The sequence below is a fragment of the Alosa pseudoharengus genome, unplaced genomic scaffold, assembly GCF_046254945.1.
Source record: "Alosa pseudoharengus isolate Yale_2024_CS ecotype anadromous, Long Island Sound unplaced genomic scaffold, YU_APseudo_1.1 YU_APseudo_1.1_scf_30, whole genome shotgun sequence".
Taxonomy (NCBI): Eukaryota; Metazoa; Chordata; class Actinopteri; order Clupeiformes; family Clupeidae; genus Alosa; species Alosa pseudoharengus.
In genome coordinates, this window is record NW_027468719.1 from 643,493 (window position 1) to 662,013 (window position 18,521).

Genomic DNA, 18,521 nt, shown 5'->3' on the forward strand with positions numbered 1-18,521 from the left:
CGTGGCAAGTGAGGTTTTGAACTAAACAGGTCTTGTCTACTTGTGTTTGTGTGTCATATGAATAATATATATGTACCCCATACATGGCTTCAGAGTGCCTACTGTATGTAGTAAATGGAAAATCTCTACAGCAAAAGGCCAACCTACCGCTACATTCATTCGGTTTGTTACAGCCATTTATTAGTAATGATTTACACATGCTCAGGTAAATAGTAAGTAGTGAACAAACTGTGTAAATCATTACTAATAAATGGCAGAAACAAACCAAATGCATGTAGCGGTAGGCTGGCCTTTTGCTGTAGAGATTTCCCATTTACTACATACAGTAGGCACTCTGATTCCATGTATGGGGCACATATATATTATTCAGATGACACACAAACATAAGTAGACAAGACCTGTTTAGTTCAAAAGCTAATTTGCTTTGGCAAGGCACAGATCAGGAGTGAGATGAGGAGACAAGACAAGAGACAATGTTAGTATTTTTTTTCTTTTTGTTGTTTTTGTTGATGTTTTTTGTTTTTTTTTTCTTAGCTGACAGACACACACATCACAAGGACATGAACACACAAAAAGGAACACATAGTGTATGTCCTAAATGATCAGGGAAATAGATAGCAAATCAACAGTGTAAATCATTACTAATAAATGGCTGACATTTTTTTTTATGTAGCAGGCCTTTTGCTGTAGAGATAATGACTCCCTATCCCTATCCATACAGGGCCGGCATTCCCATCATCTTGTGATAGACTATGCATGACCTAATGTGTGTGTGTGTGTGTGTGTGTGTGGGAGAGGGAGAGAGCGTGTCACCACCTACACCATGCGAGCAGCATGGCCAGATCTGCCTCGCGCGCGACGAGTGGAGAGAATTTGCGCATATCGGACTAGGCCTACTGTCATTCTCATTGCGACTCCCCACACTGCCACTACGTTCCCCCCTAACTGTCCTATGAGCACTTCGACTAACATACCCAGTGGCATTAGACAAAGGCTCCACCACGTTACTGTCACCGCGATTGTGGAGAGGCACACAGAAGACAGAAGCTAGCGCTATGGACATTAGGCTACCTCCAGCCTCGTTCGCCACACCACTAACACCCTGCTAACTTCCCGATGAACACTCAGAACCCGTGAAACATTATTCCCACCAGTGACATTGGGCAAACGATTCAACGTTTGTGCTTGGTGTAAGCTAAACTATGGAGTAAACTCTCACTTTGTCCAGCTGCATCATTGCAAGGCAGGGACGCATCTGAAGCCTCACTAAACGAATCACCGTCATTTTCTGAAGGCAAATATTCCCCTTCAGAATCAGGGTCCGCGAATAGAAGACCCAACACTTTACGATTAGATTATCGTCTAATGGCATCAAAAAAGTTTACCTGAAATGAAGTGTTGGGTCTTCTATTCGCGGACCCTGATTCTGAAGGGGAATATCTGCTCCTAACCATTAAGGACATATATGTGTTCTTTTTTGTGTGTTCATGTCCTTGTGATGTGTGTGTCTTTGTCAGCTAAGAAAAAAACAACAAAAAAAACCATCAACAAAAACAACAAAAAGAAAACAAATACTAACATTGTCTCTTGTCTTGTCTCGTCATCTCACTCCTGATCTGTGCCTTGCCGTGGCAAGTGAGCTTTTGAACTAAACAGGTCTTGTCTACTTGTGTTTGTGTGTCATCTGAATAATATATATGTGCCCCATACATGGAATCAGAGTGCCTACTGTATGTAGTAAATGGAAAATCTCTACTGCAAAAGGTGCCTACCGCTACATGCATTTGGTTTGTTTCTGCCATTTATTAGTAATGATTTACATAGTTTGTTTACTACTTAGTATTTACCTGAGCATTCAGTATTGTGCAATACAGCATACAGAAGGTGAGGGACATTTTGGGGGGAAAGAAGTGGTGCATTTTATCATTCAAACATGCGACTTTTCATGAAAATTCTAATAATTTAATTAATTCAAGATGGCCGCCACCATATGACGTCATAATATGCAAATTAGATATAAACATTTAATCCCTACATACATTTTGGGTCATCCTTTATATTTCTCTAATTTACAGTGGGTCCCCGTTAAGTTTGGACGGGTTCCTTCATGAATCACGATCCCCATTTTCTCAGCAGAAATGGCACAAACTGCAGTTGACACAAACAACCACAAGGTGTCACTTGGGTGCCACTACTATTTTTGATGCGACTGACTTACTGCTTCCATGACGCCGCGGGGGCACGGGAACTTAAATTGATCACGGTAGTTTAAGCTTACACTTCTAATATGAAAATGTAGATGCAATTGTTGTAAAATGGTGCAGCTCCTTTAAGAAAGCACCGTGTGCAGGGATGGAGAGAGAGAAAGCGAGAGGGGATATGTGTGTTAGAACTTAGCGTGTGGAAAAAGTAGGCCTACGTGCTGTTGAGACTGAAGCGAGTCATATTCAAAATAATGCAAAAAAAAGCAATTATCCTCATTCATTGCAACCAAAGCATGCCTGCTTGCCGACGTTCAAACAAAAAATATATCAAAGCACCTTTTGCGTTTGAATGTAGCACGAAAAAATGTTTAAACAGGACAAATGATTTAGCTAATTGATTATATAACCTGTACACCAGCAATTGTTGAACATTTACCTGTACAAGTACATTGACAGTAGCCCAGCCTAACAGCATGTTGTAGGCCTACTGTAGAAATTTCACTTAAATTGCAACAGCAACACGCCTGCTTGCCGACGTTCAAACGACAACGCATAACGCACTGGACCTTATAATAGGCTCGAGATATAATTTCAAAGGGGGCAGATAGGGGCCACTGCACTTAAAACTTAAAAAGATGAAGCTTTCCGAACTTTGAAATTGCGATCAGTGACTGGCATCGGGTGAACGAAGCTTTTCGAAGTTGAACAGGCTATTAAAAACTATTTGCGCACCTCCATGTCACAGGAGAGACTGGGCTCTCCCTTCTATGAAAAAGACGTTAGGCTAGGCTACCTGCAAACTGGCCTATGATTTCATTGCTGAGTTTGCGGCAAAGCAAGAAAATGTTTTTTTCCTGAGTCAGGATATTGCGAGTCAGTGTCATTTATTTGTCCAATGTTAGCCTATAGATACAGACCAGTACATCTTATCAATAGTTTGAATGTCGTGTGTGTTTCTGCTCATTGACAAATACCGTTCAGCACAATGATTCATGCCCAATTAATTCCCCCTGTTAAAGTGTTTGCCTTTGTTATACTATTTGGTTTCGTGATGTAGCCTATAAACACCATATGGCCAAATATGTGACTCAGCTAATGTTATAGGCTATACAATTGAATTTCCCCTCTTAAAGGCAAGCTGGTGTAGCTTATTAGACTAGGCTACTATTAAAATGCACCGACGGTAGCCTTGGCTATATGTAAAGTAAGCTATTGCATGATTTCATGTACGTAAGTTATCTGTCAAGTTCGCACAGGGTCTCGCACCCCCTTGCGACGGCCCTGCAGCTCCTCCTAAGACAGCGAGGAAAAAGTTAAAATACGCGATAAACCCGGGAAAAGTTGACAGGTTTGTTTCGGTCCCGGTGATTATTTGTGAAATTGTGCAAACGACAGCCTTTTCAAGGCATTTCAAGGAAGGAGTCGTAGCATGCAAGCTCCCAAATTGACCCAGTAGCCTAAGGCATCAATAAATTGTTGGGACTGGGGAGGGTCAATCACTTTGGAGGGTCATAGAAAAATTTCTTGCTGGCAAGGGAGGGTCGCGTCTTTTTTGACTAACGCTCCCAAAACTCCTCCGGTAGCCCCTTAAATAAATAATGAACAGTCACTAATTGATTATAGCCTGTAGGCCTACACCAGCAATTGTTGAACATTTACCTGTACAGGACAGTAGCCCAGCCTAACAAGCAGATGTTGCAAAAGACATCAAAAGACGCAATTAATCAGAAATAAATAATGTAATCTGCATCGCTTTATTGAACGAACTGCAAGCAACAAGAGGGTTGAGTTCGCTGTGAGGCCAAACCCAAGAGCAGAGCCTATCTGTTAAGGCACCCGAATCACGATAGGCTATAACGAGCTGTGTGCGCCTGGAAAGACAATAGAAGATGCTTTCTGAATAGCACAGCGAAGACGGCTCTGGTCATCCCATACCCTCCCCCCACTTCCTGTAGCCTACCATTATGACTTGCCGTTTTGGGACATTAAGCTTTTTCACGTTAAGCCCCCCTCCCCCACCCCCTTCTTTCACAAGCAGTGGGGAGCGCGGTGCACAAAGTAACACTTTTTGGTAGACAAAGGAGGGTTCTCCGCGCTTCTGTCGTTTGGCCACAATCCGTTGCAACCAGGCCAGGACAGATATTTTAGAGAGAAGGAGAGACGCCGGTGCAGCTCAGATGTCTTCTTAATTTTCTTTAGACCCTATTCTTTAGTAAAAGGTGCAGAACATTATTAAACTTTGACTAACGTTTCGATGTGTCGATGTTTTTGACTAACGAACATCGAAACGTTAGTCAAAGTTTAATAATGTTCTGCACCTTTTACTAAAGAATAGGGTCTAAAGAAAATTAAGAAGACATCTGAGCTGCACCGGCGTCTCTCCTTCTCTAACACTTTTTGGCTTTGGCTAAATATTTCTAAAATCATTTGAGTTTCACTAGTCACATGTTTTAACAAGCAACACTTGTTATTGAACTAATAACAGACGTGTGTCGAAAATTGACTTTATTTTCCATACGGAGAACGTGTCCCAAAAACAACTATCAATTAATCACCAAACGTCTTATAAACAAGTAGGCTATTGCCAGGAGCAACACCTTGCAAAAAATAATAACAATAGGCCTAGGCCTTTATATGGCTGTGCTCCTGCCTAGATTCGAACTCAGAACTGCCTGAAAGTTGCAGACCTGTTCTGGAAATACGTGCATTAACCCACTCGACCGTCAGACAACGCTATCTGCTTCGAGTAGGCCTATTGGGTAGGACTGTAGCCTACACTGGTTGCTGTGGCACAGTCTTGAGTGACCGAATTCGTTTTTCTTTGTCATATGAATGCTGTCATTTTGTTAACATTACTGTTAAGGAGATGCTGTAGGCAAAGTCTATATTTCAACCTCGTTAGTGTAGTAAAAAAAATCAGAACTATTCACAAGGTTTCTGGGCAATATATTTATGTTCTGTTAGCAAGCGAGCTTCTCATGACTACCGACAAAGTAGCCTACTGCCAGCTGACGAAGCTCTCATTTTAAAACATTACTGAGAGACAGACACTGTACAATCAAGAAATCTTGCCACTGAATCCAAAACTATGTTTAACATTATGTACAAAGCTTAGGCTACAGTGGACTAGCATGTTGCAGGGGCTGCTAAAAACACAGAGAAACGCACTGAAAACTCGGCCAATCACAGCCCTTGCTCGGCCAATCACAGCCCTTGCTGTCTGGTTCGACCGTGGAACGCCACAGCGGACTATGCTGCCCCCAAGCGGCTGCAGTTGTACTTACATTTCACCATTCACCATGATCGTGAATGAAGTGTCAATTTTTAACTGGGACCCACTGTACAGAAAGTCTCTATCTCTTATCACTTTTAAGATATAGCCTTTTGAAATGAAGATGTCAAAATCGAACGTTTCGAAAAAAAACCTCTGGCGCCTAAAGGGTTAACATAGAAAAATACAAATTAGTCATTTTTTAAAATCTTTTTAGCACACACAACTTATTTGGGCAGAACAACAACTACAATATTGTTTTCCATTCAATTGACAGACAAGTTCAGTTTCAGTATGTTAAAAGCATATTACTTTGAAAATAATTAAAATGTAACAAAAAAATATATAGAAATGTACGTGCGTTATTGATTTTATTAACATCAGGGTACACTATTTTGAGTGACAATATCATATTTGGACCTTTACCGGGAGGACATTTTAGTAACTGGACCTCTTTGAATTTTAATTGAATACCCCTGAGGTAGAAGCACTTCATATAGTGGTATATTATCATTACAGTATATGGCATTACATTAGAGTATTCATTCATCATATGTATTTACAAGAAACATTTATAAACAGTATCCCTTCTTTATCGTTAATGAGAAATAATTTGTCTTTTGCCACAATGTTTTACAGACTTGCTGGCTGCAGACTCACAGATAAGTCATATAAGCTGGTGGCTTCAGTTCTACAGTCAACAAACTCCCTGATAGAGCTGAACCTGAGTGACAATGACGTGGGAGATTATGGAGTTCAGCTTCTCTATAACGGATTGTCTAGTCCCCACTGCAAACTGCAGACATTAAGGTAATTATCGTTTTGTTCTACAAACAGGCGTGTACCCTACATCACAAGGCCAATACTTCTATGTTTTGTGACATCATATTTCAGACTGTCTGGCTGTAGAGTTACGGAGAAGTCGTGTGAAATTGTGGCTTCAGTTCTACAGTCCCTGATAGAGCTGGACCTGAGTGACAACAAGCTGAGAGATTCTGGAATTCAGCTTATAACTAAGGGATTTTCTAGACCTCACTCTAAATTGCAAAAATTAAGGTAGGTGTTAAAAGGTGCATAAAGGTTTAAACATGGGCGTCAGAGCCATTATACGAGTGTGTCCTTTTTAAAATTGTTAGTTTGGACCCCCCCATTTTTGCCGTACGATATACCAGTGCTGTTTTCAGCATGTGTTTAGTGCTTCATTGTCAAATCCATCCCACTTGATTGGAACTGCTACAATGAAACTCCATTACAGGTTTTTAATGCTACCTTTTTTTACGCTTAGTTTGTTACACGCATTCTCCCATTCCGCTTCTGTCACACACACAGCACACAAGTTCGAAATCAAGGGGGCCTTATTTAAAATTGAACCAGACTCACCTCGTGGAACATCAGGCACGTGCAGAGAAGGGGGGCTACAGGGGCTCTAGCACCTGCCCTTTGATGTCCAAGTGCCCCTTTGACAAGACCCGTTTTTTACTTTTTAAAATGTGTAATACTTCCGCTAGTTCCAACGTGAATATTCGCTAAAATGTCTCATTAATAGTTTGTGAAATTAGAAATTTACAAAAATAAAAATGTTCTGTGTTAATTGAAATGCCTTGCGGCTACCAATCCGTGATGTCATACATTCAGGGAACTCTCAGAAGGTGCACGCAGGCACAGTGCTGCAGGAGACGTTTAGGAGCACGGTAAGGTCACTTGGCAGTTAGCCTATCTGAACATGCAATAGTATTCAGCTTAGAGATAGAGAATAAAATGTTTAAAGTTGTTTCATGTTTAATGAAGTAGGCTATCAAACCCGTTTTAACCATGTCATAGTCCATCCATTTCAATAACCTGGCAGCTTCGAAAATCTAAGGCTGAACGTTCATAACATATTCTGTTTAGGTTACTATGTTATAGTAGCTTAGGTTAGTAGACCTAGTTCATAAAACAGAGTAGGCAAACCTTTTCTAAATCGTCATAAGCCGACGACATAGGCTACTGTAGTTGTTTAACTAACCCAACTCCACATGTCGTTCTCTGTTTACAGTAGGCTACATTACGCGTCATTTCACTCAGTGGTCACACGCACAGCACGTGAATCTGCAAGACACCAGCTTGCTAATGGTGGTAGTTCACTGTGATAAACATTAAAATTATAGCCTGACAAGCCAGACTAGGCAATAACATATTTGCTGCCGCTAGGGTGCGTCTAGATTTCTAGGCTATTAAAATTAGCTTTGAATTTAATCAATAAGATGTAGCCTTATAGCCTGCTCTGTGTAGACAATAGCCTAATGAAAACTGAAAAGACCTATCTGTCTGTGCCCTGGCTACAGTAGGCCTACAGTATGCACTCCTATTGAATTTTCAGAACCAAGGAGACTGTATTCTCTATTGGGTTGTAATCAAATTTAAGTTTTAAATAAAGTTAACACGTTTTCTGAAAATTTTGTTCTATGTTTTCTTTTTTTAAATTTGAGCCCCTGCCCCCTCAAAGGTCTCTGCACGCCCCTGTGGAACGTGGACTTTCTCATTGACCTTCGAAATGCCATTTAAATCCAGAAAGAACACAAACTAGTCTTTGATTTTGAAAATGTAAGCATGGTGAACTGAATAGAGACGGCCATGTGTCTTTACATAGCAAAGAATTGACTTCACAGAATTTCACTTTTGCTTTGAGGATTCTTTATAAAGAGGCAAGATGCCTTATGAGACATTTTAGAGAGAGTACACTTGACTCATCCTTTTTCTTTGTGTCTAGATTGCATAGCAGTGACCGTCATATAATTAAACACGACACTCCAGGGTTAGCTTTTATTTGACACCAAGATTATAATTCAACTCAAATGGGTTCTTTTGTAGTAAGAGTGTTATTGTCAGTAGGCATTAGTAAATTTGCCACAAAACTGTATGCATGACTTTTGAGGGGTGTTTTGTAGAACTCTTACAGTGAATGTCATTGTCCTTAGAATGTATTCGGTGGTCAAACGGATCTGCCAGAAAATTCAAATGCGCTTAACTTTAATTTGGGGTTCAAGGTCAACATGTGAGCCTCTTTCTGATTGCGAGTATAAAGGAGAATGTATTGGCATGGGATTATTATCATTATCATATATGGGATTATTATTATTATCATTATATCATATCATATATTGCAAAAAAATCACTGATTCTTGAAACTTTCTGCTGGAAATGAATGGAAATGGAAATGAGCTCATTCAGTTGGAAATGAATAAAAAGAAAGGTTATAATCAGGGGGTCCTTTGCACATATGTAAGGTTCTTTTATAGTTCTAGTTTAAGTTTTATTCTGGCCCATTGCCTACAAAATCAGTTGTCCTCAGATAGGAGATAATCATTTCAACTTGATTAAAAAAACAAAAAGTAATAATTGAATTAAATAATATCTTTATTACATGAAAGAGTACATTGTAATATGTATTAAAGTATTTACTATTATTTTTGGTTGCTCAAAATGTGTCCCACAAATGCATCACCACCGTCAGGTATTTTATTAAAAGCATTGAAATCAGGCAATTACAAGGTCAACTACATTCCTGAGGACCAGATTTTCAAACCTTTAGCTCTACTCCATGCTTCAAGATCACTAAGCTCCTGTAAGTTTGCTATTTTCTCTTAAACTTGTTCATCGTTTTGGATCGTTTTTTTCTGTCTGATGGTGGTGACGTACAGTCTGGCAGTGGTGATAAAAACCTCCAAATGGTCCTCAACGGAGGCTAAAATATAATTGTTGATCACAATAAATACCAATATGACCTCTAATGTTTCATTACCCTCTTTTATATTTTTATTTATGTAATTCCCGCTATATTTCTTCATGATACTGTAAGAACTGTAATACCCATAGGGGCAGAACTGGAAGGCCCAGAATGCTGTATGGGATTGTAGAGAAATGTGCAGAGGAAAAGAGGGAAAGTGAGGCTTATCGTTGTTGCTGGTGATGAATAAACATCGCTTTCAGTTCAAACAGTTTAATTCTTTGTATACTACTACCCAGAGAACCTCCTCCTGAATATATCAAGGTTTACAATACTATTAAGCAATAGAGCCGCAGCCACGAGGCCAATGTGTGGCTCCAACACACATGCCATCAGCCATGGAGGCTGCCCGCTGTTCTCTTGCCTCAGAAAGTTCAGAAGACAGGTGAAACATGTCCTGAAACGAACAAACTCACAAGTTATCTGTAGCAAGGTAATCTGTTAGTGTCAATAGAATAATTAACGGTGCCTCCACTGAAGAATGACTTTACCAGTGCCCTGGTATAAATGTGTAAACCCTCAGAAATGTAAAGTGATTAAAGTTACTTCTACCTGTATGGCTTATCTTAAATGAAAAACTATGCAACCATGTAAGGGGACTTAAAACATAAAACATTTATTGTACCCTTTATCGTTTAACTTTTAGAATTCAGTTTAGTATGAAATAAGAAAATAAAGAAACACAAAATATATTCTTTCAATATGGCAAAAAGTTTAAACCCTTTTTAAAAGTTCAATCACTAACTTTCAATTAAGTTTTAATGAATTATATTGTAGCCTTTCCTACAGCACACTTCTAAATAATAATGTATGGCAATACAATTCAATAATAATTCGCCCTCTATACAATACCACAGTTAGTTTACATTAATTAAACTTTTACCCTGAACAATGGCTACATAAAATACACCATAATACTGTCAATGACAATTTGTCTTACCCAATATGTGTCTTTGTTACACAACAAGTGACCATATGAAAGTTCAAGTAGGCCTAATAGCTAAAATGGTACCATATGAAACTAAATCAAGTTGGGGCCCAGTCATCACGTTGGTGCACATAATGTATAATCCAATGAATGTCAGTAATCCATGTTAGTAAAGGAACGATTAACACAGGCTGCTTTTACACAGTCCCATGTCACTATCTTTCCTTGGCTTCACTTTGGTACTCACGCAACCTCGAACTGCTGCAAAATGGCGTGACCTCACACACTGGCCAGTAGAACGATGTCCCGGCAAGCGTTTGGTATACCTAGTTGAGCAGGCTACCTCAGCTTCACTCGTTGTCTGTCTGTTGCTTCCCTTTCACACACAAACGGGAACGATAGTCTCTGGTGAAACACAGTCCAGGCACACAGCAAGTCAGCTACTTAACTAGCCTCAGCTTCAAGTTAGCCTCAGAACTGAGTGGTATTGGAGACCACGCTGTTGCCGTTGGTCGAAGAGAAACACAGTCTTAACTTCGATATAAAACCGAACTTGTTGGACTACAATGCATGAACAACAAACTTGCTTCTAGAGTTATTAACTGTATACAATATTTGGGCCGAATTTCACAGTTTCAAGTCTCCAAACTAGTTCTCCTACCGAGTAGAAACGTAGCTGCTGCTTCACTTCCTCTAGGGGAATTCAGAGTTTCCTCCCTCCAGCGGAAACTATTATTTTTACCTAAAAAGGTAATCTAATGTCATATTGGTTTATAGCCAACCACCATGAACAGCATGAATTAGAGATTGGTTTAACATAGAAAGCAGTCAATCAAGGAAAAAACTCGCACACCATTATTTGCCGTGAAAAATAAATAAAAGTGTTTAATCCATCAAACCAATGTGCTACCAAGTGGGGTAATGTACAAACGTTTCGGTCCTCAGACCTTCATCAGTGCAAACCATACACAAAGACGTGACGCCTATTTATAGTCTGCGTCTACTAGGTGGCAGCTCTGTCAATCAACCTGACCCCTAGCTAGGTAGGTTGAAGTGTAGACTCTGAGAATCATGATTTAAGAAGGCCCTCAGGCTCATTGGTACAGTAGACAGTCAAGATAATGAATAAAATAAAAAATCACTGGAAAAATAGAAAAACAAGAAAAACATGAGGAAGTGAGAGCTGCCACCAAGTAGACGCAGACTATAAATAGGCGTCACGTCTTTGTGTATGGTTTGCACTGATGAATGTCTGAGGACCGAAACGTTTGTACATCACCTTTCTTGGTAGCACATTGGTTTGATGGATTAAACACTTTTATTTTTTTTTCACAGCAAATAATGGTGTGCGAGTATTTTCCTTGATTGACTGCTTTCTATGTTAAACCAATCTCTAATTCATGTTGTTCATGGTGGTTGGCTATAGACCAATATGACATTAGATTACCTTTTTAGGTGAAAATAATAGTTTCCGCTGGAGGGAGGAAGCTCTGAATTCCCCTAGAGGAAGTGAAGCAGCAGCTACATTTCTACTCGGTAGGAGAACTAATGTTTGGAGATTTTTCAACGGCAAATAATGGTGTGCGAGTTTTTTCCTTGATTGGCTGCTACGTTGCCCAAAACTAACGCACCCGCACGGTCTTGAGTAATTGGCACGAGACCCTACCTGTCTAACCTTAACATAGAAAGAAAATAGATAAAGTGCAATTATCTGCTAGCGAACTAAATTAGGCGATTCTGGGAAATTGAGTCCCACAGCTTAAATGTAGAGAAATTGGGAAATAGTGAAACGGGTCCAGTAACACATATTTCTAGAGGGCCCTACATAAAGTCTGGATGTGCCATGAATGGAGGCACACTACTTATCAGTGCAGATTTAAAAGGGGACCTGAGGGCAGAGCTTTCTCTTCTGCCTACCCCCTTACCTATGTGCGGCCGCTTAGACCCACCTGTAGGTGCAAACAACGGCCTTGCAAGCACAGAGCAGTTTTTTTTAATGAAATGCTTGTAGTAAATAGCCTGACGAGCCAAACTCAAAATCACGTCTGGGAACTCACCATTGGCAGTGCTCAATCCGAGGGGCGGGATAATTTTGTTTGCACGCAATAGGATAGCGCTACAACTCATGAGTCCCATGCATTTTCCCACCAGTGGAGCTACTGTAGTTGGTCAGTTGTTCAAACTTAAAAAAGCTTTACTCCATCTTTCCATCTTAACTCCATCTTAGCATCCATCTTCTTTGTTTTCAAGTAGCAGGGAATTCACGTGGAACCGTCGCAACTCTGCCGTCATCATGTTAACCCTTTAGCCGTCTTAAAAGCCATCTGTCTCCTTCTAGCCACAGTGTTTTTGTTGCAAACATAATCAACCTAAGCATGCTCAGATGACGGGGACGGGGGAGGTTGCACCGGTACATTGCTAAACAGCCAAGACCTTGGTCTATAATGATATACCTTCAGATGTTGTAATTTAACTAACTTTTTATTTTCAAAATTAAAACCTGTTTTATCAAAATGATTAAATCTCACTTTATCCACAAATGGACTTTGGATTTAATCCTGGTACCCTCAGGATATACCTGATCCAAGAGATGAACTCAATTTAGTTCAGTTTGACTGGAGGGTTACTAGACTCACTTGACAGGATGGATACAGTTTGTAATGACTCTCTCTCTCTCTTAGGCTTTGTAATTGTGGGATCTCAGATGAAGGTTATGTGAGTCTGGCTCTGACTCTGATGTTAAAACCCTCCTGTGTGAAAGAGCTTGATGTGAGCAACAATAAACCTGGAGAATCAGCAAAGAAGCTGTTAGCTGCTACACTGGAAGATCCTCACCATAAAGTTGAAGCACTTCAGTATGTACAGTGGAAAGAGACAACTTCAGTTGCATTCCTAGTTTCACAAGTTAATTTCATAAATGAACTAAATTATATTTAATCCTAGTTTCACAATATGCTAATATGTTGTGTTTCACAATTGAAGGACTATAAGGTAGCTCTTCATGTATTGGATGTATTACCTTACTTTATATGACATTGCATTCGAGTACTCATTCATTATAATTTATCTATAGGGTAAATTTGTAAATATTATCCCTGCTTCATCATTATTGAGAAATAATTTGTCTTTTGCCACAATGTTTTACAGACTAGCTGGCTGTAAACTCACAGATAAATCATGTGAGCTTGTGGCCTCAGTTATGCAGTCACCAAACTCCCTGATAGAGCTGGACTTGAGTGATAATGACCTGGGAGATTATGGAGTTGAGCTGATCTATAATGGATTGTCTAGTCCCCACTGCAAACTGCAAGTGTTAAGGTTGTTTTTTTTTTTTAATTTCTTCATTGCTGTGATTACCTGATGTTTAAAGTTAGGGGTGTGATGAGATCTCGTGCCACGATATCTGGTGATACAAAAATATCACAATATTTCTCATCAAGGTAAAAATCTTTCTTGTGGAAAATAGGGGTGTGACGGGATCTTGTGCCATGAGATGGCGATATACGGCTCTGGTCCGTGATATTTCTGGTCAAGGTCTCATTGAGAAGTATCCAGCTGTAGCCATTTTATTAGCATAGAATATGCCCCAGCCACATTTACTTTTTTTCTGTTGCGCGGCACTTTTCAGAAGCCAACCACTCCGTCTCAGAGCTTACATTTTTAGGAATAGATTTTAGAACTCCTTCAGTGCGAAGCGCGTTGGATTTATTATCTTAAAACATTACATCCACATGGGTTAAATGATGACTTTGAATGGACTTGCTTCCTATGAACTGGTTTGATCTGAGAATGTTCAATCTGCTGATTATATGTCCTAATATCAATCTATTCTTTTAATATTCACTTGATTATTGTTAATCTTTTTTCCTTATGTTTTTCTTGTTTTTCTATTTTCACTCATTATCTTGGGTCAGACTGTCTACAGTACTAATGAGCCTGAGGGCCATCTCACATCTCGACTCTTTGAGCCTACACTTCAACCTACCTAGCTAGTGGTCAGGTTGATTGACAGATCTGCCACCAAGTAGACGCGCACTATAAAAAGGCATCACACCATTGTGTATGGTTTGCACTGATGAAGGTCTGAGGACCGAAACATTTGTACATCATCTCACTTGGTAGCACCTTGGCTTGATGGATTAAACACTTTGTTTTTTGTTTTTTTTAATGGCAAATAATGGTGTGCGAGTCTTTTAAGAGTGTGACATCACTCCCTCAACAAAGTGCCTAGCTACAGTAACACGCTAGCAGGGGCGCCTTAATACCACCTGAGGCCCCTGGGCTATATGTTTTTAAGCCCCCCCCCCACCGCAATTAATTATGATTAAATAATACCCGGCCCGTGATCTGACCCGCCTATTTAACGTGCGCTTTTGGTTAATATAGCCTATAACATGCAGTGTAGCCTATCATTATTGAGCCTATGTAAAACCTTTACATAAACAGGAACAGAAAGCCCTCCTTAATCACGTTAGCCTACCCCTGACATCGCTAATAAAAAGGCTAGCCTACTGCACGAAAACAAGCGTTGAACTCTTACAACACTGGCTGGCTAAGTTGAAAGATGCGTTAGGCTACACATATGGACGTTTCAAGCTTTTTTATAAAGTGTATGGGCCCTATCATGACATTCTAAAGTGCATCGTCACTCGTCAAAAGTCTATTCAAATTTAGTAGGATGTCCAATTCACAGTGGGAGGGGTTTCGTTCTCAAAAGTGGAGCGCATGGCGTAACAAGGTGTTCCTAGGTCTTTTAATCAGTCATATAGGTGTGTTTGGGGCGTAACATCATTTTAAACCAATGAGAATGACATCTGTCATTCCCTTTAACGGCGCAACGCGCTATATGTCAAATAAATGCATCGGTATTTTGGCATTCAACGGCGCATTTGAAGGAGGCTGCTTGCGAGACCGTATGGAATAGTCATTCTTAAACCATGCTTTACTAAAACCTAGCATAGCCTTCACGCATTTTCAGTCGTCTATTATTTGAACTCATTGGCAAAGTGAAACTAACTTCACCAAGGAGTCAGTCAACGACAAGACAGTTATATGCAGTTACTTTCACTATTGACTGACAATGGGTTACCATCGAAAACATAGGCTGGAAAAAGCAACACTTACCCTAATGTTGCTCAAATGACTGAATAAAACAACATTTATCCTGCAGAGGAGTTGCTTATATCTCGCGACTGCGTCTTCAGCTGTGCTCCATACGTGTCTCTCGCCTCTCCCCTAATCACTTTTAACCGTCATTACCAATTTGCAAATGATGGTGAATAACTACTCATCATGAGATGTACAGTATTTCGTAATATCTTTTTTCTAATTATGTTTCCCATTGTAATCGTGCAATTTGTAATGCTTTGCAATGACGTGCGCTGGTGTGCGTTCATGAATGATAGAAGGATGGTGCGTGCACCTGCCAATATGACTGTTGACATGCGCTCTTAAAATAGCATATTAACAACTCGCCATTGACTTCTGACCAGGTTTAGGTGGTGTATGATAGCGATTTTTAGACAATGTGCGAGTCCCCTCCCTAGGTTGTTAATTGCCACACCCCTGGGCGCAATGCTTAAAAAATAAACGTGCAAAATACCGAATTCAATTTTCCGCGGGTGAATAGCGAGTATTACGCCATGCGCTGGTGACCCAAAATACGGCCCTATGTGTTTGTCGTGTCGGGGTGTTCCCCAGGAGGTTTTTTGAAATTCTGTCCACTTAACACACCATTTTAACGCAGCTTGGGAGGGACATAAATACTTTTAGCCTACAGAACAAGCAGCTGGCTCATGTGACGTGAACATTGGCTACCTTATGCATTATCACTATACTACCCTACATGGAGACATATCTCACGTTAACAATGGAGAAAACATAACATAGGCTATTATTTGTGCGAATGGGTTAGCACAAACTTAGCTTTTGGTGAAAAGAGATGCTGATCACTAATTCATTTCTTTGCGCAACAGCCCATGTTCTGCGTTCTGCGTTCATTTGCCAGGCTATTTGCTACGATATTTACCTGCTATGCCTTCTGTTTTCATGGACAGTTACAGGAATCCACGTCATTCGTTTATCGTTGCTTCAATCCAACCCACGTTATCTCCAGAGTTTGTAAGTTTGTCATTCAGTTTCAGCCTCTCCTCTAGCTCCTCTACACACCCATTGGAATTTATTAAGTTTTGTTACATTTTGTTACACTTTAGAAGAGATGACAAAGGGGGCCTCTGCATGGATGTCATTGTAGAGCAGTGCGATGTGCTCAATTAGGCTAGCTCTAGAGTAGGCTATGACTGACGCCGCGAATACGGACACGGCCGTTTAATATTATTGATTATCATTATTATTATTAGGAGGCCCCTTATTGGTCGAGGCCCCTGGGCTGAAGCCCAGGTAAGCCCCTGCATTAAGGCGCCAGTGCACGCTAGCCACCAAGTGTGTGTCACTGCCCCCTGCACTGGTTTAGTTTCAATGGAGAACATTACTAATATTAGTTGAAGTGGATAGTTTATACTCAAGTGAACTTGCAACTTTATATTAAGTTTAAGCAAAGTCCCTTCTTAGCGCATAGCTGTAACTAGCCATCCACTTGTAGGCTATAGCTTTTAAAGCTAGCATTAGCTAGCTGGCTTTGTTCACAGACTAATTAGATGAGTCATTCCATGTCCTAAATAATTGTTAATTGGCATCATACATGATTATAGACATTTTATCTGTTATATCATACAGTACATGATTATGGACAATAATACTGTAAACACAGTTATGTTCATCTATTCTTATTACTTGTTATGAGAGAAAGTTTATTTAGTGACATAAGGTGACATTCCCAATGCAGATCGGAACTGTCCCATTTTGCTCCCATAGTAACGAATGACGATGCTCTATCGTGTTAGTAATCAAGGATCTTTGGTATTATTGTTTCCAGCAGGTATCCAAAATGCTGCTACACAAAAAAGTAAAAGTGGCTGGGGCATCTTCTATGCTAATTTAATCAGACTCGTCAGTCCTGCTGGCTACAGCTGGATCTCCACGAGAACGCACGAGACAGATCTTTTACCTTGACAAGAAATACCGCAGACCAGAGCCGTATATCGCATCTCATGTCACAAGATCTCATCGGTTTTTCTGTGATGACAAATATTGTGATATGTTTGTATCGCAAGAACTTGTGGACTAAGTGATCTTGTCACATTCCTATTTAAAGTGTAATTCCAGAGTAAAAATAACCTAGGGTCTATTTATGGTAGTTAACAGCTTAAAACTGAGAGGACAATTGTGGTTGTGTTTTGAGCAAAGTCTTTACACTTTAAGAGAGCTATGTCAAATATAACTGATTGGTGGATAAAACACCATAGGAACCAGTGGCGTCATTAGGTATGGGGATTCAGGGTTATAGCCCCGGATGTTTTTTATTAGCCCTGAGGGGTATTTCACAAAGGCAGAATTTTGACATCCAAGATAAGTGATAAAGCAAGGTTTGACATAGCATTTTCTGGTCATCCTAGCTCAACTCGTATCACTAACGTCAATACAGGATGAGTAGGAGCGACTATGTCAAGCCAGGTGTAAGTATGGATGTGTGCACATTCTCGTTTCTGCTCCAAAAAGTCCACGGTTGGAATTACCAAAATACAGAAAATAGCGTCATTCACACAAAGTGAACAACCGCTTTTGATAGATTAGGGGCCCGTCCCAATACCTCCCCTAACCCTCGTTTTTGCGCGTGCACGTGTAGGGCTAGGGTGTCCCATTACTTTAGGGAGCAAGGGGAAGTGCTATTTTCCCCTTAAAATCAACCCTCAAAACATAGCCAGGACCGATGCAGGCTTAAAACGAAGTGGGAGATGAAATTACCCTGAATACCGTGCGAGCTCAGCGAGCCGGCCACATTTTTCATATATTTTCGCAAATAAGCATATTAAAATTTCGGAATATGTTGGAATATGTTAGCTGGATGCACATCTGATGGACTGTTGAGTTTTGAACACTAATGTTAGAAAATATCTCACGAAGCTATCTGACGATGTTCATGATATCTGCTGAGTGCTTTGAGAGAGTCTGCCCATCAAATAACGTTATATATCTGATCTGGGTAGTTTCGTCAATATTTAAGGTGGGTGTTCTGGCGTTCACATGAACACGAATATCTTTGTTGATTAACTAGACGTAGATAAACCAGCACAGCCCACACAACAACGACCGCTGGAATGGGCATGTTCCTGAATGAAAATATAGCAGGCTACTACCGGTAGACACGTCGGCGCTGCGCGTGACGTAGGTGAGCACGTTCGCTACGCTAATTTGCATTTAGTGGTGTCCCAATTCATAGGGAAAGATCTTCAC

General features: G+C 40.2%; 1 protein-coding gene across 1 annotated transcript in view; it reads left to right on the plus strand.

The window, feature by feature from the left end:
• Positions 1-18,521, plus strand: part of LOC143101179 (NACHT, LRR and PYD domains-containing protein 12-like) — a 159,320-nt gene that overhangs the window by 80,883 nt on the left and 59,916 nt on the right. Inside the window, exon 4 of the mRNA XM_076264581.1 lies at positions 13,317-13,487. Within this exon, the coding sequence (XP_076120696.1) occupies positions 13,317-13,487 (171 nt within the window). The remainder of the gene's footprint in view (positions 1-13,316; positions 13,488-18,521) is intronic.